Source organism: Zymoseptoria tritici, chromosome 1 (genome assembly GCF_000219625.1).
Source record: "Zymoseptoria tritici IPO323 chromosome 1, whole genome shotgun sequence".
Classification (NCBI taxonomy): Eukaryota; Fungi; Ascomycota; class Dothideomycetes; order Mycosphaerellales; family Mycosphaerellaceae; genus Zymoseptoria; species Zymoseptoria tritici.
The window spans coordinates 5480091-5500176 of record NC_018218.1 but is presented as its reverse complement, the minus strand read 5'-3'; the positions used below and the strand labels follow the sequence as shown (position 1 = coordinate 5500176).

Here is a 20086-nt window from a genome sequence, read left to right as displayed (position 1 = left end):
CATGGCCGAACAATCCCTCGCAGGGCTGTCAATCTCAGGACCGTCCATGGCATCTGAGCAGAAGCCTGTTGACAGCGGAGCTCCCGATACCACCGACTTCGCCTCGATCAAGAAGTACCCGCCTTTCTATACACTCCAGCCAAACCTCACCACGCGTGCACGCCAGCTCGAGCTTTGGTCTAGCATCATCACGTCGTACTGCGCCCAGCAGCGAATCTTTCGGCTGTCTCTATCCTCGCCGCCCGCCGATCTGTTTGGAAACGCCAGCATCAAACGCTCCCTGAAGTCCGCCGACGTTCGCACGGTCCTCGACTACATGAGCAAACCCGAGAATGGACCTCGCATTGAATGGATTCCATCGACAGGGCGGGGCGAGCAAAGTAGTACCTGCTATATCTACTGGAAGACACCAGCCGAGTGGGCGGACACCATCTACAGCTGGATCGATGATACTGGTCAAAAGGGCACCGTGCTTACAATCTACGAGCTGAGGGAAGGTGATGCAGTGCAGGGCAAAGAGTGGAAGGACATTGACGAGACTTTGCTACGGAAAGTCCTGGCTGTGCTGGTGAAGCGAGGGAAGGGTCAAATCTTTGGTCAGGAGGAGAGCGCCGGTATCAAGTTCTTCTGAGCGGCCAGCTATCAGAGATGGAACACGCCTACGACCAGAAGCTTAAGAATACTGGCGAGTATTCTAGCGAGCCCTTGCAGCCGAAGCTCTTCGAAAGACAGCATAGCTGCACGGCTTCGCGAAGGGACTCGAGCTAAGGCTCATGTGTCATGCTGCCTGCCGATACAAGCGAGCATTGATCGGAAAAGCAGAGAAGCGAAGACAGAGACATCGATTCGGCTCGCTATATTTCACCGACCTCTGGGACGTAATAGCTGAGATCGTTGTCCTCCTGGAGCTCGTAATCGGTGAAGCCGTTCCCGAGGAACCGCCAGCGATTGGCACTGCGATAGCGGATCTCAAAGTCTTCCGGACGGAGCCTGCCGTTCACCAGCTTCTCGTACAATATGGCAGATCCGGCAAACGTCGCAGTGACTCTACCGTTGACGCGGTTTGCCTTGTACCACGACCGACAACCTCCCGTCCACGTCAATGTCTTGTGGATCTGGTCTCCATATCGGACAAACTCATCGACCACATCCTGCTTCGGCGCTATCGATGCGATATCCTCGTATGCCATCTTCTGGATCCAACGAATCATCCACTCGGCAGACCAGTCCAGGCTGAAGATGAGCGAACCATGGCCTACTGTAGCGTTGGGTCCCGTGAAAAAGAACAAGTTTGGCATATCGGGGCAGGCAAGCGACATATAGCTCTCCGGCTCATCCTTCCACTTCTCTGCAAGGCTGACTCCATCTCGGCCGATCAACGGGAAGTTCGGAACTTGGCTGATGTCGAAGCCTGTGGCGCAGACGATCACATCGAGCTTGTGGAACTCGCCCTTCTTTGTGTGTATGCCCTTGGCTGAGATGTGTGAGATCTCGTTGTTCTCCAGCTTCACATTCGACTGCGTGAAAGCTTCGAGATAGCCAGTTCCAGGAGTGATTCTGCGACAGCCCAACTCGTACTTTGGAATCAGCTTCTCGCACAATTCAGTATCGTTGTTGAGCTTTTCCGACATTTGCTTCGTGGCGAACGTTGTCATTTCGGAATTGTAGTCGGAGCCCTTTACGAACAGCTTGAAGCCCTTGTTTACGCCTGCTTGGACAGCCTTGCGGTACTTCCTCATTTCTTCTGGGTCTCGGAACTTCGCTTTGTCCTCTTCCGTATACGCTGGGTTCGGATCCGGATCGTCTCTGCCCAGCAACCGTGCAGGCGCATGCCTCGATACGATCCATGTCGGACTTCTCTGAAAGCTAATGACTTCGCTGCCCTCAAGCTTTGCCATTTCAGGCAAGATCTGTATGCCCGATGAGCCATTCCCTATCACGGCAATCCTCTTGTGGGAATAGTCGAAAGAGTGATCCCAATCTGCGCTGTGAACCTTCTTCCCGGCGAAGTCGTGAATGCCGGAAATTTCGGGCCAGTGCCAGCTTGAGAGAAAACCGCGCGCCGATATCAGAATATCGACATGATCCACGATTTCGCGGCCTTCGTGCTGGACGACCAGCTTCCACTGTGCCTTGGCTTCGATCCACGTGGCATCCTGGACTCGGTGATTAAACAGGATATGCTCATCCAGCTTCCACTTCTTAACTGCCATCTGGAAGTACTCCTGGATTTGCTCGCCCCTAGAGAAGAAATGCGACCACTCTGGATATGGCTCAAACGGAAAACAATAAATAGCAGACGGCACGTCACATCGCACGCCGGCTGTCCAATGTCAGCTGCGACCAGATCTTTCAGCCGTGAAGATGTATGCTTACGGTAAGTGTTAGCGTCCCAGGTCCCTCCGACGGTAGATCGTGCTTCGTATATAACGAAGTCGAGAAGTTTACCAAGCTCTTCGGCGTACTTATACTGCAGCTTGTGGGCCATCATCATACCTGAAAAGCCAGCCCCAATGATTGCGCATCGCAGCTTCTTCGTCGGCGTGAAAGCTGGAACGTCGTTGAGGGGAACGCTTATCCGCTCGATGTACTCTGAACGAGGATGTGCGCTCGCAGGCGGAATTCCATTCGTACCATTCGCTTCATTCCGCTCTGCTTCCAGATCGCTTGGTGCATCGCCTTTGAGTATTCCATCTTCCTTTCCGCCAGAATGTACCATCATGACCAGTGAACGTGGGCAATGTAGCAACTTCGGATGTGCAAAAAGAGGACTTGAAAGGCGGTCAACGCGTAATATACGTCCATTCTGTCGTAGGTACGCCCTGCTCCCCGCGACATCGGCTACAACGGCTATGAAGCTCACGGATCATGGTGGGGCTTCGATGTATTTCAATCCAAACGTTAGCTTTGCAAGGAGATGAACACCTCCAAAGTCACAAGTATTCACACGCCGTAGTATAAAGTCAACAGTGTACAGTGTAAGGGGACCTGAGGCAAGACAAATCACATCGCGGTGAAGTCGTCCGCCGACTTGACTGCCGGAGCAGCCTGAGCTTCGGCAACCTCGGTCTGCATCCCGGCTGTTGACTTCACGTCCTGGTCTTTGAACACATTGCTTTCACTAATTCCCAGCGTCGTTCATAGGAGTCATTTACATCTCGGAACAATCTTCTTCCTTCTCACACCTTCTCAGACACACAAGACATGGCGACCGCACGTTTCCGCATAAAAGAACATACACTTCCTGCCTCTCACATCAGGGACTACGCAAGAGGAACGGCAGATGATCAGGAAGCCGTCCTGCACATCGCAATCAAGCAATATATACCAATAGACTCCACGCATGAAGACGAAGGCGATGTGACTGTGATTGGCGCGCACGCGAATGGCTTTCCGAAGGTATCTTACTTGCATGGCAGGGGAATGATTGCGTGGCACAAACTAACGCAGTTCAGGAACTGTACGAGCCTCTCTGGGACGATCTCTACGAAAGACTAAAGGCGCAAAATGTCAAGATCCGGAGTGTCTGGATAGCGGACGTCTCGCATCAGGGTCAATCTGGAGTACTGAACGAGCACAAACTGGGAAATGATCGTACGTTCAACCTGTTATGGCCGCTGGCTTTTTATTGACGTTGCGATAGCATCCTGGTTCGACCATCCCAGGGATCTATTCCTCATGGTCAACCACTTCCGGAAACACATGAAGCGGCCTTTGATTGGCATAGGACACAGTGCGGGTGGCAACCATCTCATCAACTTGTCACTAATGCACCCACGACTGTTCACAACGCTGGTGATGATCGACCCCGTAGCACAACGACTACAAGCCACAGAGGGAAGTTCTGGAATCGCGGGAGCTTCTACTGTCCGACGAGATCGATGGCCGAGCCGTAAAGATGCCAGAGCTGCGTTCGGACGCTCCAAATTCTACCAAGCTTGGGATCCTCGGGTTTTCGACAAGTGGATCGAACACGGTCTGCGCGAGCTTCCCACTCTGATCCATCCTGGATCGCAGACAGCAAAGACGACGATCCCGGTAGTCTCGGCAGATCCAAGTACTGCCTCCGTCACACCCGACAAGAACACAGAGACGGAGGTGACGCTAAAAACGACAAAACACCAAGAAGTCTTGACTTTCCTCCGGGCCAATTTCCCAACATCAGAATACCCGGATCCTTCCAACAATGCCAACCCCATCACCCACATCGACGTCGATCCAGCTACAGGTCCCAACTCCCCATTCTACAGACCAGAACCAGTAGCAACCCACGCACGTCTGCCATTCGTTCGGCCAAGCGTCTTGTATCTCTTCGGCGGCAAGTCAGACGTTTCCACTCCCATGCTGAAAGCGGACAAGATGGCCAGCACCGGTATCGGACCCGGCGGCTCCGGCGGCGCGAAGAAAGGTCGAGTGAAGGAGGTCACGTTTCAGGATATCGGGCATCTGATCCCCATGGAGGTCGTTGGTCGGACTGCAGATACTGCGACTGAGTGGATTGTTCCCGAGATCGAGAGATACAGGAGGCTTGAGGAGGAGCATAACAGGGAGTGGAGTAAAGTGCCGAAGCAGATGAAGCCGCAGATGGATGAGAAGTACAAGAAGATGATCACTTCGAATTGGGCTAGTGAGCTGAAGATGGGTTATGTGCAGAAGGTGTCGAAGCTGTGAGGAGCGCAGGAGTGGGAGCGGGCGCAACTTGCCCTTGGTTGGATGCTGGGTGTGTGCAACGGATTGGCAAGTCGGACAAACGGAAGCCCCGCAAGCGAGATTCTAGGACTGTGTTCCCTGACGTCCGAATCGGGAAGGAGCGCGAGCTCGCATGTGAAGATCCGGTCGAAAGTGGACAGAAAGTGAAGGATGTGAGACGCCAAAATGATCATAGCGGGCCGTGCATGCAATATGACAGCACTTCACCGGTGGACATAGCTCACTTCCGCTCTCTTAGCTTACTTTCGTTTGTCCTGTGATTCACCTCGTCGCCGTACGTTCATTGGCTAGCTGCGCAGCGCTGCCTGGACCGTGCGAGCTCTGTCCGGTCTCCAAAGCTCGCCGCGTTTGCTCCTTTCCATCTTCTTCCACAACGACGTCGACACCACAATCATCCACCACCGGGACAACGAAGCAGTCCAACCCCCAATCTCCTCGTAAGTCGAGTCAGCCTTCCTCAGCACTCGATCACTGACATTCTGTTAACCAGATCATACCACCGCACATCCAACATGGCATCCAAGAATTCCGAACAAGTCTTTACCTTCGAGCAGATGAGCTGCGTCATCGCTGCGCTGCTCGAAAAAGGCAGTACCCTGAGCAACCCCACCTTCGCTCTCATGAAGGCCGTCGAAAACACCAAGACCGTGAGCGGTTACGAGCACTGGTTCCGTGCCGCGAAGGCCCGCGCCAAAGAGATCAACGAGAACCGGGCCAACCTTGACACCGCTACACCGCTGAAGAAGACCAAGGCTGCCGCCGCCACCACTCCAAAGTCCACCGGTGGCAAGAAGCGCGGTAAGCATATTAATGATGCCTGGTCATACTTCAATTACTGACATGTGCTACTAGGCCGCAAAGCCCAGGCCGAGGTGGCTGACGCGGATGCCAATGGCGAGGACGAAGATGACAACGAGAGTCCATCGAAGCGCTCTAAGCGCGAGGATTCCCACAAGATCGAGGAAGGAGTGAAGGAGGAACCCGCGATGGACTAAGACTTTGTCATTATGGACGTCTGCTGGGTTTGGACAGCATACCAGGCTTTTGCTTTCGGGACAAATGCATTGCGGGAGGGTTAAGAAGGAACAAGTACGACGGACGGCGATTGTGACCTTTGGAGCGATTTCATCGGGAACCAGTCATTGGGCTTTACCCCAAGGTTGAGTGCGCGGCTTTCACAGACGTTGTTTTGGCAAAGCTGGTTTCACAAGCCAAGGTTCGACTTGCGAGCATTTGACAAAGCTGTACTTGGAGCACACGAATCCAAATCTTGTCTCTCCAGCATCCACATTCACGCCTGATGTTTCTCTGCAAAGAAGTTCATCCTTCCCAGATACTTGATAACCTGTAGCGCCAGCTGATCTTCCCCTCCGTGCTCCTGCTCCATCATGCGCTGAAAGATGGTCTTCCGATCGATCGTGGCCAGCTCGGGCGGAGCGTGCGGATCGCGTTTTGGTTGCCGCCGCTGCTGTTGCTGGTGGTCTTGAGACTCGCGATACGCTTGTCCGGTGCCTCGCTCTGGCAGCTCGTGCCGAAATCTGCAAGCATCACCATCCCTGCATTGTCCGCTTGCAACGTAGTAGGTACAGAGCGGTTGCTTTGTGCCGGATGTCACCGGAAGTGGTTTTGAGGAGATCTGCTCGGGAGGTTCGTCGTCGTCGTCCGAGCTATCGGAGGAGTCGGAGCTGATGACCGATGACTCCGAGGACGATGAGTTGGCATCTTCATCGTCGTTGTTATCTTGAGCGGGACTATTGCCCTCCTTCTCTTCTCGGTCTTCCGCTTCTGCGACCGCTTCAGGCGGATTTGCCTGAGAGATTTCTCTTGCTGCCTTCTGTGCCTTCAGCTGGACTGCAAGCGCCTCGCTTTTTGCCACTTTCTTCCGCAACTCTTCAAGTCTGTCCGCCTGCGTTGATAGCTCTCTCTTCGCCTTCTCCAGCTTCGTCTCCGATATGCGTTCGACTGACGGTTTCATCACCTCCGGTTGAACCTTTGGCTTTCGTGGCTGCTTCTTTGGTCTCCTAGCCTCTCGTAGGGCGTCACTGGCCTGTACCAGAAGTCGTCTTCTTTCTCCTCCGATTTGACGCTTCTCATCCATCTTCATAGCCGTCCGAGCTTTGGTTGGAAAGTTCTTTGATCTCTCCTTCTTCCACTTCGCGAGATCCGCAGCTGAGTTGAGTGACAGTACCGTCCCATTGTGCTCGAATGTCAAGGTAGTGCCCAGCTCAGCGAACATGGCTTCCTCATCGACTTCATCATCTTCATGGTCGCTTTCGGAAGACGAGTACTGCTGTTCGCCAGCAGGTGTCAGACCCAGCACGTTTGTCGTTCGCTTCTTTGGCGGCCCAGCGTTGCTGGGGAGAGCTGAAGAGCGATCGATCTTGAGGGGGACGATCGGCGCTCCAAAACTTGGCACAGACGGTGCGACAGGCGTGTTGGGACTTTCTACAGGCTTTGGCTCTCGAAGGGCATCCAGTTTTCTCTTGTGTCCGGCGAAAGTCCTTTGAGGAGACTCCGAGGGCAGGTTGAGGCCCAGACCGCCGAACTGGAAGGCAGGATTTACATACGAGCCAGGAGGTATTGATGGTGGTATTGATGAGGGCGGAAATATCGGATTGGGAAGGCGAGATCCATATTGCGGAAGTGATACTGCGGGATTGTCGCTGCGAGGGCGAGAGTTCATCGAAGAGTTTTGCTGATTGCTCCCACGATTACTGCTACTACCGCCCCTTCCGCCTCGGGAGCCTCGACCGCGACCATCGTTCCCTCCGCGGCCTCTGCCTCTGCCTCTTCCACGTCCACGGCTCGGATCAGCGTTGCTGTATTGATCCTCAAAATTCGGCAGGCTCCTCGGCGGCGGCGGAGGAGGCGGAGGGAACTGAAACCCACTCATGGCTTAAGTCCATATGTTCCAGAATCGCTTGGTGGGTATTCTTGCAACCATGATGATCTTTGGTGTTGTTGTCCGAAAAGTTCGAGATCTTCCCTCCTCGAGATCCACGTATATGGGCAAAAGTGGGGCTCGCTAAGCCTTCCGATTGGCTGCTGAAAATCCAGCCGCTGCGATGAATAAGTGAAAAGGCATCTCATCTGCGACCACAACTTCAACATGCGACACTCCTAACATTCCGCGACCGACCTTCTTCCGTTCATCATGAGCACACTGGATCCATTCCTACAACAAAGCTCAAAGACAAAAGATCGATAGCAAGAAAGGGCTTCGAGGCAAGAGTCAGAATGTTCACACTTGTATGCGCACGACACGCACTACCCGCGACGTCTGCTAATCAGCACAAAGGTGACGGTCGCGGACGTAGTTCAGATCCCTCCAAAAGACTTCTCCAAGCCTAGTTTTCGCGCAATCGAGGACTTCATCAACACCAAATATGCCGACAAGGTGATCCATAAAGTTGGCCTGTGTCTCGGATTTCACTCCCTGGTCTCAACATCCGAAGGACTGATCGGGCACGGGACTGGAATTGTCAATGTCAACGTAGACTTCCGTCTCATCGTCTTCCGACCCTTCAAAGGCGAGATCATCCGAGCAACAATCACGCAGTCAAATCCGACCGGAATCTACCTCTCCGTGGACTTTTACGAAGACCTCGTCGTGCCACCGGAAACTCTGTTCGACAACACATCCTGGGATAAAGATGAAAGCGGAACTTGGGCATTCGTGTGGCGCGCACCGAATGAGGAAGGAGAGTTCAATGAATTCTTCTTCGACAATGCGGAGAGCTGTCTGATGCGCATCGAGGAGGAGCAGTGGCATGACATCTCGCCTGATGCGCTGAGATCGCAGGCGTATGAAACTCAGGAGGAAGAAGACCAGGCACGGAGGATGCCGCCTTACCTCATCAGAGGCTCAATGATGAACTCAGGGCTTGGACCGGAATTGTGGTGGAATGGTGAAGGTGTCGAGGAGGCAGATGCCACAGCAGGCGCTGAGGACGAGACTATGGGTGGCACTTGAAATGATTCGGGTAGATGATGCGCGATCGATGCGCTTGAGTCACTCGGAGCAAAGCCGATACGGACAAGACGGATGACTGGCACGCCCTTCGTCGGAACTACGATATGCCGGATGTGGAAGTCGACACGATCGACATGCAATTTGTCCGCCACTGCTGCTTACGAAAAAAGTCTGAGAAGTGATCAAAGTGCGGCGTGAGAAGCACAGCAGGAGTTAGGGAGGACCACAGTTGGCACATATACAGTGCTTCAAGAATAGAGTACTGCCCGATGTTGATTGTTTAGCTATACAGCCGATCAAGGCAAGTTGAGGAGGAGCCTCCCTATCGGTATATATACCACTGATATCCTTGCGACCGCGCTGAGCACGACGTGACCCGTCAACCCCCACGCTGGCTGGCTACCGACTGTCGTCGCGAAGGTCCGTGTCAACTCCACTTACGCTGCGCTCAAACAAATAAGCCGCAAAAAACCGGTGTCGCACGCAGGGTACCACGCAGTGTTGCACCTATGCGCTGTCGGAAGTGTCGTGGGCTTTCACGGTTCCACACACCTGCTACCTTGGGCCTAGCGCAACTTCCAAGTGAATCTTTGTGAGACGTCGATATCGCCGTTCGTGCCGATGTCAAGTTCCCATGTGCCTCTTCCACGTCTCGCAGGACTCGCGAGCTTTGGGAACGAGCTGGATGTCGTATGGAAAAGGCGTGCAAAGACGGGATGTTGAGCTGTGACCATTTCCACCACATTCTCAGACCAAGGAGAAACCGCAATAGCATAACACCGCAGCCTCAAGGACCTGAGGGTGTATAGACAGCCCAATAGATGAAGTTTCCAAGATGTTGATATACACAACGCCATGTCGATTGTATGTCAGCGAACCAGCCAACGGAGCAGTGATACCCACGGAGCAACCTGAGGAGGACCTGATGACCTGGCCTTCACCCAGAATTCGGTACACACTGCTGGTGATCATCGATATCCCTTTGCATATAGGAGAGCACTCCCTCCGTCTTCGAACACGGATCTTGTGACAGGCACCGCTCCATGAAGCCAGAGCATCGATGGCAGATCCAATCAGTAAAGTCGTCGACCAAGGCGAGAGCCAAGCTCATCCACTGCCACTCGCTCGACGGCTCCCGGACAATGCTCGCAATCATTTCGTCGTGAGTCCAGTCGGCAATTCTCCTCCGTCAGATTGGGAGCTGACATGTTGAGCAAACAGGCCATGTGCGGCGAGTTCATCGGCACCATTCTCTTCCTCTTCTTCGCCCTCGGCGGCACCCAAGTCGTCAACAACCTTCCCGTAAACCCCGGAGCAGACGGCAAGATCCAACAGCTATTGTACATCTCGCTCTGCTTCGGCTTCTCCCTCGCGGTAAATGTCTGGGTTTTCTTCCGCATCAGCGGAGGCTTGTTCAACCCAGCCGTCACCCTCGGACTGTGCCTCATCGGTGCGGTGCCTTGGGTTAGAGGCGTCTTGCTTGGTATCTCCCAGGTCTTGGGAGGCATCACCGCCGCCGCATTGATTTCGTGCATGCTGCCAGGTCCGCTGGCCGCTGAAACGACGCTGGGAGGCGGAACGAGTGTTGCTCAAGGAGTGTTCCTGGAGATGATCTTGACGGCCGAGCTGGTCTTCACGATCATCATGTTGGCGGCGGAGAAGCACAAGTCAACGTTCATTGCACCTGTAAGAGCACTGCAGATACAGGCGGAACCAGGGTATGCTGACTTCGTGGACGTGCAGATTGGCATCGGTTTGTCGCTCTTCATCGCAGAGCTCACGGGAGTCTTCTTCACTGGTGGCAGCTTGAATCCAGCACGATCCTTTGGTCCAGCAGTTGTCAATCACAACTTTGCGAAATACCATTGGTGAGTACTAGACCTGTAGTGACGCGAGATTGTTCGACGGGAACTCCGACCGGTCTCGCTTTGTATCGATTCCTCATTCGTCTAGACCATAGCTGACTTATTCACCTCGGATTGCCAGGATTTACTGGATTGGACCATTGATGGGATCTCTTCTGGCTTCGGGCTTCTATAAGTTTATCAAGGTCCTGGAATACGAGGTGAGTCGCCATAGATTGTGCTCGGATGCATTCACTCACATGACTGTAGACTGCCAATCCGGGAGCAGACTCTGGAGGAGACCACGACCTGAGCAGTCATCATTTTAGAGACAGGTTCAGATCCACGACCGGGCATGGCACCGCATCGCGAACTGGGGAGCCCGCCACGGCGGTCTGAAAGAAGTCGACGCCACTGAGTATTCGTGTCGACCTCTTCGCAAACGGGCGGTCGACTCCAGGCTCGTCAGCATTGGCAATGAGCGCCCTGTGAAGCAGTGTTGTTAGCCGTCAGTTGAAAAGAAATGGATCAACATGGTTGCTTGTGTATCGCTCAGTTGAACATCTGAGGTTCTGTTTGCATTCGTAGACAACTATCGTCCCTTGCCTCTCCCACCAGCGCCTCGCTAAATGTAAAAACCAATTCCTACTTTGTCCTGTACCAGTCACTTTTCCCGAACCACCGTCTCCTTACAACCGGCCGAAATGACCATGGGAAGCCTGCAAAATCTTCTGTCAACTCTAGCCCGAAGAGGCACGATCACAGCTCAATCACTCAACCACTGCGCTGAGACATCATCGAGCCCTCATCCAGAGAATAACTGTCCTTCCAGATGATTTGTTGAGTCATGGCGGCGTGGAGCAGCCAGTCCGGTTGCACGATGCGTGCCTTGAGCTGTTGCTTGCCGATGGTGTCACGGAACGTCTTCCAGAGCTTGACCTCTGCCTCTGAGCCGCCGGAGACAAGGTACACGTAATCAAACTCATCATCGCCGCCCTGATTCTGAGACTCCTGTCCTGACTCGGGATCGTTGCGTTCTTGTCGCTTGGGCAGCGTGATTCCAGTGCGCCCGGTGTACAGTAGCGCAACCCCGCCGTTCAGCGTGATAATGTCTTTATATGTGTCAAAGCCTCCATTGACATCCTTGGTGACAAAGATCGACCAGCCGCGGAAGAGCTTCCGGTTGTTGTGTTTTGCCCGCTCCAAGGCGTCAGCGAGCTTGTAACCAAGACGCTGCTCACCTTCCCGGTCCTTCAGCATTGGAGGATCCGCAGCAAGCTTCTTGTGCTTGAGCGCTGAGTCCAGGAAAGTTGTGTCGACCACGAGGGGTGCGCAAGCCAGAGCACACACGAACTTCCTCGTGCGAAGAAGCTTGGGCGCGACGAGAATGTCGACGTTCTTTGGATCCGAGGTAAGGAGAACTCCGAGGCTGCGTAGAGTGTTCTTGTCGGCCGACTCCTTTCGCGCATTCGACGCCCAGCGATCATCACCAGTCACCATCATCCGGTATCTGACTTCAGGTAGGTCGGGAACAGCCGCATGTTTCGCCTTCTTGGTAAGTTTGGAAGGGACATGTTGGGTCTCGCCATCACTAAGAGCGCTACCTTCAGCAGTGACATCGTACTCGTCGCTGGGACGCTTCCTGGAGTTTCGCCGATTCGGCGCAGGGGAGGACATCTCATCAGCGATGCTTCCACGGCGACCTCCGTGAATGACACCGCCTTTTCGCTTCATCTCCTTCTGAAATAGCTCGATGTCGGCCGCTTGCGAATGCAACGTGTTGAGCGCTTTGACTTTGGAAGCACGTCCTGTACTTGTCATGAAGGGTGACTCGTTCTCCTTCTCGTCGTCTGCGACACGAGGCGTCGCCAGTGCTGATTTTGGCGGTCTTCCTCGAGGCCGCTTCGCTGTCTGTGGTTCTTCCACGTTATCGACGTCCATCTCGTCATCCTCGTCGATCTGTTCGGGGACATCTGGCTCCTTCTGCTCGCTGGTCGTCGCGAACGCACTGGAAGCCGGGACACCCTGTCGCTCAGCGGCTTTTTGAGGCTTCTGAGGAGAGCGTGGCAATGGGTAGTAGAGACGCTCAACAGCTTTCATGTCCAGACTGGTCTGGCCGGCCACCTCGCCAAGATTTGTCCTCGTTGGGAATGTGACATATTTTGGGTTAGAGATTGACTGCACAGCACATTTTGCATAGCTCTCCTCGAGCCAAAGATGGTTCACCATGTTGATGTTCCACTCCTGCGCTGCTTCGCATTTCTCCCCATGCAAGTGAGCGGCAATGACGTGTGTGTTGTCTTGCTTCATGGTCTTGGTGTACTCTGCACCACAGTATCGAATCAGATTCTCGACGTAAAGGCGCGCATCTCCAGAATAGTTCGAAATGCTGATCTTCATATTCTCGAAACCAGGCAGCCCTCGTCGTGGTATCGGGTAGTGTAGAAGTCGGCGAAGCGGGCTCACATACTTGTTGCGATTGATGACATGAAAGAGCCACGCCAGATTCGCTACTTCAATGTTCTCTTTTCGGGAAGCTGCAATGAAGTCTGAACCGTCTCTGTACGCACCAATGTACACGTTTGCCTTTTTCACCGAATCAACGACGGCTCCCCCACCAGAATGTATGAGCTTATCGAGAGTCTTGCGGAGATGCGGCTCGATGTGTAGATCGTCGGACAGGAAAATCGTACGGTTCGTCAAGGCATTGAGATTCTTGCGGGACTCTGAAGGGCTTGACGGTGGGGTACTGGAGGGCTCTCCGGATGGCGTTGCAGTCGTGGCTCCGTCGAGCTCCGGTGACTGCGCCCCTCGAACCGTGCTGGCTGTCAAATCTGAGCGAAGGATCTCTGGGTCCGGAAACATGTAAGGTTGCTCGTTGATCTTCCTCCCGAGCCTCAAGCAGTCATCGAACCAATGTGGAAGGACTCTCTTCATCTTCAGTTGCTTCTCCTTCGCGAGTCTGCACTTCTCTTCGTTGTCGTTGGTTGTCACAATGTGCGTGACAAGCTTGCTTAGGCCGGTGCTCTTCTGTCCACCCAGGGCTATGACACCAGCTGTGAGATTCTCCTCGTCACTCTCAGGAAGACCGGCGAATGTGACAACCACATCGTGAAAGAATTGGCTCGGATCCGGGGAGTATTGTCTCGTCGACGCCTGCCTCTGCTTCTGAATGCTGAGAGCCACCCATGCAGGCTTGACGATGTATGTGCCGAGCTCGATGGCGCGATCGTATTGCGGGAAGTCCACATGTGTGGTGATGATGTGCGACAATTCTTCGAGGTCTTCGATATGCTGGTCGGATGCGCGTAGCGGTACAAATCGACCTCCATTGTTGGTAATCGCAACCTTGAGGGATTCGATGTTGTGTTCTTCAATGTCGTCGCTTGGGATCACGGTGAACACCACGTCCCCGAAGAGTGCAGCGCTGTCGCCCTCCTCCATGTTGTCGGTGTAGTGGTGAAGGTGGCGCAAAATGTGAATAAAGAGAAGAGACGAAGCTGGAATGGATGTTTGGAGAACGCGAACGACGCGATAGAGGCGAGGCAGTCGCGCTAGGCAAATCTCAGCCCCCACCTCAGCCAAGCGATAACACGTGACAGAGTAAAGCACTGCGTATAACGTCGGATTACTTCATTGGTAAAATCCACAAAGTGATAAAGTGTATATGCTCCTCCAGGACGCGGACATGGACGATACAAGGCTGGTCATTCTCATTTTGCGGACTACGCCACTCTATCCAGTGGCCTCGCTGCAAGAGCTGTAGACGCTGCTGCTCCTCTCCGTAACACTGAGCCAACCAGCGTGGTCCGCAGAATGCGCATAGTGGCTGCAAGCAAGAGTTCTGACCTCCGACATGATCCACCGCAGTAGGCTGGTCTTGGAGCAACACAGGTCGAGTTCCGTAAGCCTTCCCAATAGAAGGCGCTTGACTTGCGTCCAAGGGAGGCTGTTTGGGAATCAGCTCTGTCAACCCAGCTGGGGCCCTCAATATTACGACGAACCTCGTGAGCAGAGCCTTTTGTTGGTTCCTGGTACCGCTGACCGGCTGTGAACGATCCTGCCGTGTCCATGGGTGTCAGGAGAATGATAATGGTCTCCGCGCCACGCTCTGTCGCTTCATCCTTCCACCGAGAGTTGTCTCATCTTCTCCAAATCAACATCCTCTCCATCTTCATCCTCATCAATGATCTTGCCGGCCAAGCCTTGCTCCCAGAGCTGTCTGCCAGTGAGCTTCTTCTCCTCCTTCGGTCCACGCTTCTTCTTATCCTCAGCCTCCTGCTCGGCAAGTTTCCTGGCGGCCTCTTCTTGCATCTCCTTCTTGAAGCTCTCAGACCAAGCGAGGAAGGATTCTCTCGTCACCTTTTCTCCTTCAAACTTGGCATTCTCCTCCTTCTCAGCTATTGCCCTTTCGACATCTTTTTGTGCCTGCACCTCTTGCTCGCGCTCCGCTATCAGCGCTTCTGCAGCGTCCTTCAGCGTGCTGACCAATGCGAAGACCATTTGCATGCCCAAGTTCTCCTCAATAGTGGGTTTCAGTGCATCCAGTAGCCGCGTTTTGTCATCCCATACGTCGAGATGCTGGTGCTTGACTGCATTGGGTGGCTGTGTCACATCGAGGATGGGTGCTTCGTCTGGATAGTTCTCGGTGTATTTAACGTTCAAGATTATCGTTGGATCTTCCGCCTCGTCATCTTCGTGCTTGTTCGTATCCAATGCCACGGAGATGCGGAATTCGGTCTCGGAGATGTCATGAATCTCGTCCGGGTAGATCGAGTCCAGCACCTCGCGCTCCTCCTGCTGCTCTTCCTTCCCCATGATAGTGGCCTGTGACTTTGGAAATGTATGCGATACAGCAAAGACAAAACGTTCGTGTCGTCTGACCTGGGATTGAGGCCCGGCCGGGAACTTATCGATACGCACGGACCAGCGGTCTTCGGAGCCAGAAATCTTTCCTCAACTTTCTCTGCATTCGACTACACAGCTTTTTGCCCCATGGCTCGAACGGAGAAGAATAAGCCAGGAAGTAAAGCTCGAGAAGCCAAGAAAATGGCCAACGCACCGCCCAAGCAAAGTCCGGAAGAGCTCTATGGAGCAGCACTGCAGCTCGTCGAGCAGTCTCAGCCCGAGGAAGCATTGAAAGTCGCCAAACAGCTCTGGTCCCTGGTCCAAAATCGCGCTGTCACAGAGGCTCTACCGGCAGTCAATTTACTTGGAGAAATCAGCATCGAACTCGGCGCTGTGGACTCGGCTCGGGACTACTTCGAGCAGGCGGTGCAACTCGATCCTGAGGGCAAAATACCGGAGGCACTGGGCGGTGGCGCCGAGAAGTTCTTATGGCTTGCGCAACTGTGCGACGAAGGTGGCAAGCAAAGCGTGGAGTGGTTCGAGAGAGGTGCTAAAGCCTTGCAATTCGAAATCACCGCCCTGGAGACCGGCCAAGTGCCAGGACTAGACGAGCAAAGCACGTTATTGATGAGGGTGGACAAAAAGCGCAAACTTGCCAATGCGCTATGTGGGATCGTTGAGGTCTACATGACGGATCTCTCGTGGGAGGACGACGCAGAGGCGCGATGTGAGAGCTTGGTCACGGAAGCCATGGCAGTGGAGGACGAGACAAGCCCCGAGGTGTTGCAAACATTAGCATCAGTGCGACTGTCACAGGAGAGGAAGGAGGATGCGCAAGCCGCCTTGAAGCGATCTCTGGCTATTTGGATGGATCTTGAGCCGGAGGACCCTGCCGTGCCAGATTTTGCAACGAAGATCTCGTTGTCGAGATTGCTCATGGAGGCGGAGCTGGAGCATGATGCCATGGAGGTACTCCATATGCTTATCCTGGAAGATGACCAAAGTGTCGAGGCGTGGTATCTCGGAGGTTGGTGCCAGCATCTGATCTCTGATCGCAGTGGGAGTGATGTTGAACCCAACGGCGACTCGGCCATGGACACCGAAACAGGTACTGCGAAGAAGTTGGCCCCAGAGCAGGCTCAATTGGTCCTCAAGGGTAGCCGCAGGTGGCTCAAAACCTCTCTGAAGTTGTACAAGCAGCAAGACTACGAGGATGACAGGTTGTTCGACCATGCATCTGAACTCGTGGCGAATTTGGACAAGGTTCTGGGTCCCGAGGACGCTCAGGCTGAAGGTGGAGGCGAGGCGGATTGGGAACCGGAGTGGGATGGAATCGACGACGATGAGGACGAAGGCGAGGACTCAGATGAAGACGAGCACATGCAAGATTCCTGAGGAGGAAAAGTTCCGACGCCGACAGTGTGATTGACTTGCGCGACTGCATTGTCGATCAAGACAACATTGATTCGAGAGACGCTAGCGGCACACAGAAGCCGCAATGACATTCACATCGACGGATCCAGATTCTTCCACTGCAAACCTCAGCTCTTCGTTCCTTGCCGGAGCGTCTGATCAATAGTAAGCTGATTTGTTCGCCTCTCATTGGAAATCCATCCTTTCCGAACGTGGGCCCAAACATTATGGAGTCGAGAGTTTCTCACGACCATGGTTCATTCATAATTCCACGGCTGCTTCTTTCTGCTGTACAACGTCGACGTTCAACAAGGCGCATGTCAGCGCAGCTGCCCGTGAGGGACGAGAACGGGCAGTCGCAGCCATGGCTGCGTGCGCACATCGTCCCGATTAATGTCCGATATGTGCACAGGATGGCTGGAATGCGATGAACGGTACCCAATGAATCCTTCCCTCTGGCACGAGCACCAGCACACAGCAACTGCAGCCGGCACGCGCACGCTTTTCCGTCACTGTGGAAGCGGTGTGTGATGCTTTGGAACGGATCTCAACCTGAAACATCGAGTGTGGTTGCACAAATTCATACATCGGGTTAGCGCACATTCCAAGTGTCGGCAAAACTGATTGCTCGGTAGCATCCGAGATTTCCTGCTTGCATCACGGCGTACACTTGATCGCTGAAAATGTAGAATGGTGGGCCGAGAATCACAGGCTGAGCCTCATCGCGCGCCGATGCGTGGCGCCAGGATGTGCAAGTTCTGCCGTGATTCGTCTTGCTGGATCAGGGTGAGCTGCAGGAACCATCGACGACGACGCTAGGGTACGCCCGACTTCATCGCTGAGCGCACGATCACCGACTGAGACCATCCCTCTTGACAGGATTCCGTCGCGCCGGGGACCTTGCGATCGGGATGAGCATGTGCGAGCCTAAACGCCCGAGCGCCTAGCCACTGGATCCTGTATGCAGCTACGCGGCGGGACGGTCACGCAGCGTTCGCAGATGGCAAGCAGGTACTGGGCAACCATCAAACCGCGTTGGGTCGCGAGGGTGTATGCAGGTGTTGGAAGGAGCAGCAAAGGGTTCTAGCCGCCGGTATTGGGCATCCATCGTTGGTTTCAGCAGGTCTAGCGTGAGGAATGCCGCTGCCGGAAAGGTGTGTGTTGCCAGAAGTCCGCGAATGCAAAGGCTCACAATTCAAGACATCACACTTTCACCCCTGCAAATCAAGCTCTTTAGCTCATATGACTACTGCTCCTTGATGGCCCACAGTCAACTAGTCTGGGTTGTGATCGCCAGGCACATGCGACACACTATCCGCTGGTGGAGAATGCTCTGGCGAGGAGTGAATGTGCCTGCTGCAGGTGTGGTCTAGTCCCACACCTGTGGCGCCGGTTGCTGTGCATCCATGTTGCGAGAGTCAGGATGACCACCAAGGAAATATGGTTCTCTACATACGCCAGCGTCTGTTCTCTTGGGCTGCTGGTAACAGGTCGCTATATCACAGCCGTGATGTCTGCGATGATCTCGGCGACATCCTGCACAGACAAAGTTCCGAAAGCGGCCGACCTGAGTTTCTCAGACACGGTCCCAAAACAGCTGTCTACGGATGCGGTCGATGTCGTCCGGCTTCAGTAAAAAGTGACCGCTGCAGCAAGACGGCCATGCTACAAGTAACCTGCGTGTCTGCTAGCACAAAGAATCTTGTGTGACTTATCCCGACTTCCTTTCTGCTTCCGCTTGCCCTTCATCTTCTTTGGCCGCCCGCAAGACAAAGCTTCTTCCTTTCATCGACGGCGTTACCAAAGAGCAAGCCCAACACTGCGCTACAAGCAAAGCGTAACAAGGCACTGTCATTCGACTTGCTGCAGCAAAGAACAGCGGTCAACGATCAAACAGCGCAGACAAAGTGCAGGAAACTGCGGCCAGGTGCGTACACACATGTCTCTCGTGGGCTAATGCAGGCGTTCATGCACGTACGCGTGCAAGACAAACTGTCAGAGCAACCACAGCCATGGAGGTCAATGCTTACAAGACATGCAGACAACCTTCCACAATCTTCGTCAAAGGCATAGGTGTTCTGTCCATTTCCCTGCCTGACAATCTGAGATCTCTTCAATCGACCGCCGGTCACCGCAACAATGACTTCAACAACCATTGTTCATCACGGTCCGCCTCCCGATGACTACGGTCTCGACGCTGTCGCAAGACACAATGCCGCGACAAGCATTGAACAGTTTCCTGCGTACCAAGAAGATGCAAAGGGGCTCGGGATCTATGTTAGTATCCTGTCGTGCAGGAGTCTCACCAAGTTGCTAACCCGCACCAGCAAGATGAATATGTTCCGTCTTACCAGAGCGAACAATCGTACATTCACCATCCTCCTACGCCAAGATCAAATACCACCAGCGATGGCATGCGTACCAGGAGTGGTCGATCAGCCCGTACGCAGACAGATTCCCCGTTCAGCACCAGCAAGTCCAGGACGTCCAAGTCGCCTGCTCCAAAGAAGAAGGACAAGAAAAGCAAGCTCGACAAGTCCAAGACTCCTCGACTCACAGCACCACTGTCAGTGCTCACCAAGGACATGGCCACCCCTGTTCGTGACATCGAAGCGTGGGTCAACCGACCGGTCGAGGAGAGACTCAAAGAGGTAGAAAAGCGCAATGGATACGTCACCCGGCCAATGAACTCCTTCATGCTGTACCGCTCCGCCTACGCCGAACGAACAAAGCAGTGGTGCACTCAGAATAACCATCAAATCGTATCGTCAGTGTCCGGAGAGAGCTGGCCAATGGAGCCGGACGAAGTTCGAGACCAGTTCGACCTGTGGGCCAAGACAGAACGTCAAAACCATCACGATGCTCATCCAACGTACAAGTTCTCACCAAGCAAAGCTGCCAACAAACGTCGCAAGGGCGAGATGTCAGACGACGAGGATGAGCTGAGTGATCTTGATGAGCGTAATCCCGATGGTGCTTACCGTGGCGGTCGCAATGTGCGACAAAGGAGACACGAGCAGCCCGAATACATGCCCGCCACCCAAGGCTTCGACTCTCACCCGTACTTTGGCCAAAATGGTGGCGGGTATGAGCAGTCTCAGTACCAGTTCGTCCAGCCTCATCGACCTCTTCCTTCCAACGTTGCCTACGACCACCAAGGTCAGCCATACAACCCGCAGACCAACACCTATCTCCAATCAGGAATGCACCAGCAGACTCAATATCAGTACGTCCAAGAGCTCCAGCCTCGCATGTCCACACCAAACCAGCAAGGACTTGGAGGGCTAGGCGGGTACGG

At 54.0% G+C, this 20086-nt stretch overlaps 10 protein-coding genes across 10 annotated transcripts; 6 read left to right on the top strand and 4 right to left on the bottom strand.

Annotated features, from left to right (window-relative positions):
* Positions 1 to 46: 46 nt before the first annotated feature.
* On the top strand, positions 47 to 695 carry MYCGRDRAFT_67455 (uncharacterized protein; the record flags this gene model as incomplete). Its single annotated transcript, XM_003856872.1, has 1 exon — positions 47 to 695. One exon carries the CDS (start codon positions 47 to 49, stop codon positions 629 to 631), a length of 585 nt encoding a protein of 194 aa, XP_003856920.1.
* A 159-nt stretch (positions 696 to 854) lies between these two features.
* MYCGRDRAFT_98870 (uncharacterized protein) lies at positions 855 to 2549 on the bottom strand (the record flags this gene model as incomplete). The annotated part of the gene is made up of 2 exons (XM_003856710.1): positions 855 to 2323; positions 2377 to 2549. The coding sequence occupies 2 exons, from the start codon at positions 2492 to 2494 to the stop codon at positions 855 to 857; spliced, it is 1587 nt and encodes a 528-aa protein (XP_003856758.1).
* Positions 2550 to 3204: 655 nt separating this feature from the next.
* On the top strand, positions 3205 to 4671 carry MYCGRDRAFT_84267 (uncharacterized protein; the record flags this gene model as incomplete). The annotated part of the gene is made up of 4 exons (XM_003856873.1): positions 3205 to 3399; positions 3456 to 3594; positions 3644 to 4038; positions 4099 to 4671. The coding sequence occupies 4 exons, from the start codon at positions 3205 to 3207 to the stop codon at positions 4669 to 4671; spliced, it is 1302 nt and encodes a 433-aa protein (XP_003856921.1).
* A 1330-nt stretch (positions 4672 to 6001) lies between these two features.
* Positions 6002 to 7649, bottom strand: MYCGRDRAFT_107726 (uncharacterized protein; the record flags this gene model as incomplete). Its single annotated transcript, XM_003856709.1, has 1 exon — positions 6002 to 7649. One exon carries the CDS (start codon positions 7601 to 7603, stop codon positions 6002 to 6004), a length of 1602 nt encoding a protein of 533 aa, XP_003856757.1.
* Positions 7650 to 8011: 362 nt separating this feature from the next.
* On the top strand, positions 8012 to 8683 carry MYCGRDRAFT_31431 (uncharacterized protein; the record flags this gene model as incomplete). Its single annotated transcript, XM_003856874.1, has 1 exon — positions 8012 to 8683. A coding segment is annotated over one exon (672 nt), but the record flags the coding sequence as incomplete, so codon positions are not given.
* Positions 8684 to 9889: 1206 nt separating this feature from the next.
* On the top strand, positions 9890 to 10856 carry MYCGRDRAFT_33604 (uncharacterized protein; the record flags this gene model as incomplete). The annotated part of the gene is made up of 3 exons (XM_003856875.1): positions 9890 to 10369; positions 10427 to 10551; positions 10670 to 10856. The coding sequence occupies 3 exons, from the start codon at positions 9890 to 9892 to the stop codon at positions 10854 to 10856; spliced, it is 792 nt and encodes a 263-aa protein (XP_003856923.1).
* Positions 10857 to 11301: 445 nt separating this feature from the next.
* MYCGRDRAFT_67446 (uncharacterized protein) lies at positions 11302 to 13991 on the bottom strand (the record flags this gene model as incomplete). Its single annotated transcript, XM_003856708.1, has 3 exons — positions 11302 to 12127; positions 12203 to 12314; positions 12552 to 13991. The coding sequence occupies 3 exons, from the start codon at positions 13969 to 13971 to the stop codon at positions 11302 to 11304; spliced, it is 2358 nt and encodes a 785-aa protein (XP_003856756.1).
* A 655-nt stretch (positions 13992 to 14646) lies between these two features.
* MYCGRDRAFT_67443 (uncharacterized protein) lies at positions 14647 to 15354 on the bottom strand (the record flags this gene model as incomplete). Its single annotated transcript, XM_003856707.1, has 1 exon — positions 14647 to 15354. The coding sequence occupies one exon, from the start codon at positions 15343 to 15345 to the stop codon at positions 14647 to 14649; it is 699 nt and encodes a 232-aa protein (XP_003856755.1).
* A 168-nt stretch (positions 15355 to 15522) lies between these two features.
* MYCGRDRAFT_67442 (uncharacterized protein) lies at positions 15523 to 16770 on the top strand (the record flags this gene model as incomplete). The annotated part of the gene is made up of 1 exon (XM_003856876.1): positions 15523 to 16770. One exon carries the CDS (start codon positions 15523 to 15525, stop codon positions 16768 to 16770), a length of 1248 nt encoding a protein of 415 aa, XP_003856924.1.
* Positions 16771 to 19460: 2690 nt separating this feature from the next.
* On the top strand, positions 19461 to 19703 carry MYCGRDRAFT_19556 (uncharacterized protein; the record flags this gene model as incomplete). Its single annotated transcript, XM_003856877.1, has 1 exon — positions 19461 to 19703. A coding segment is annotated over one exon (243 nt), but the record flags the coding sequence as incomplete, so codon positions are not given.
* Positions 19704 to 20086: the final 383 nt, after the last annotated feature.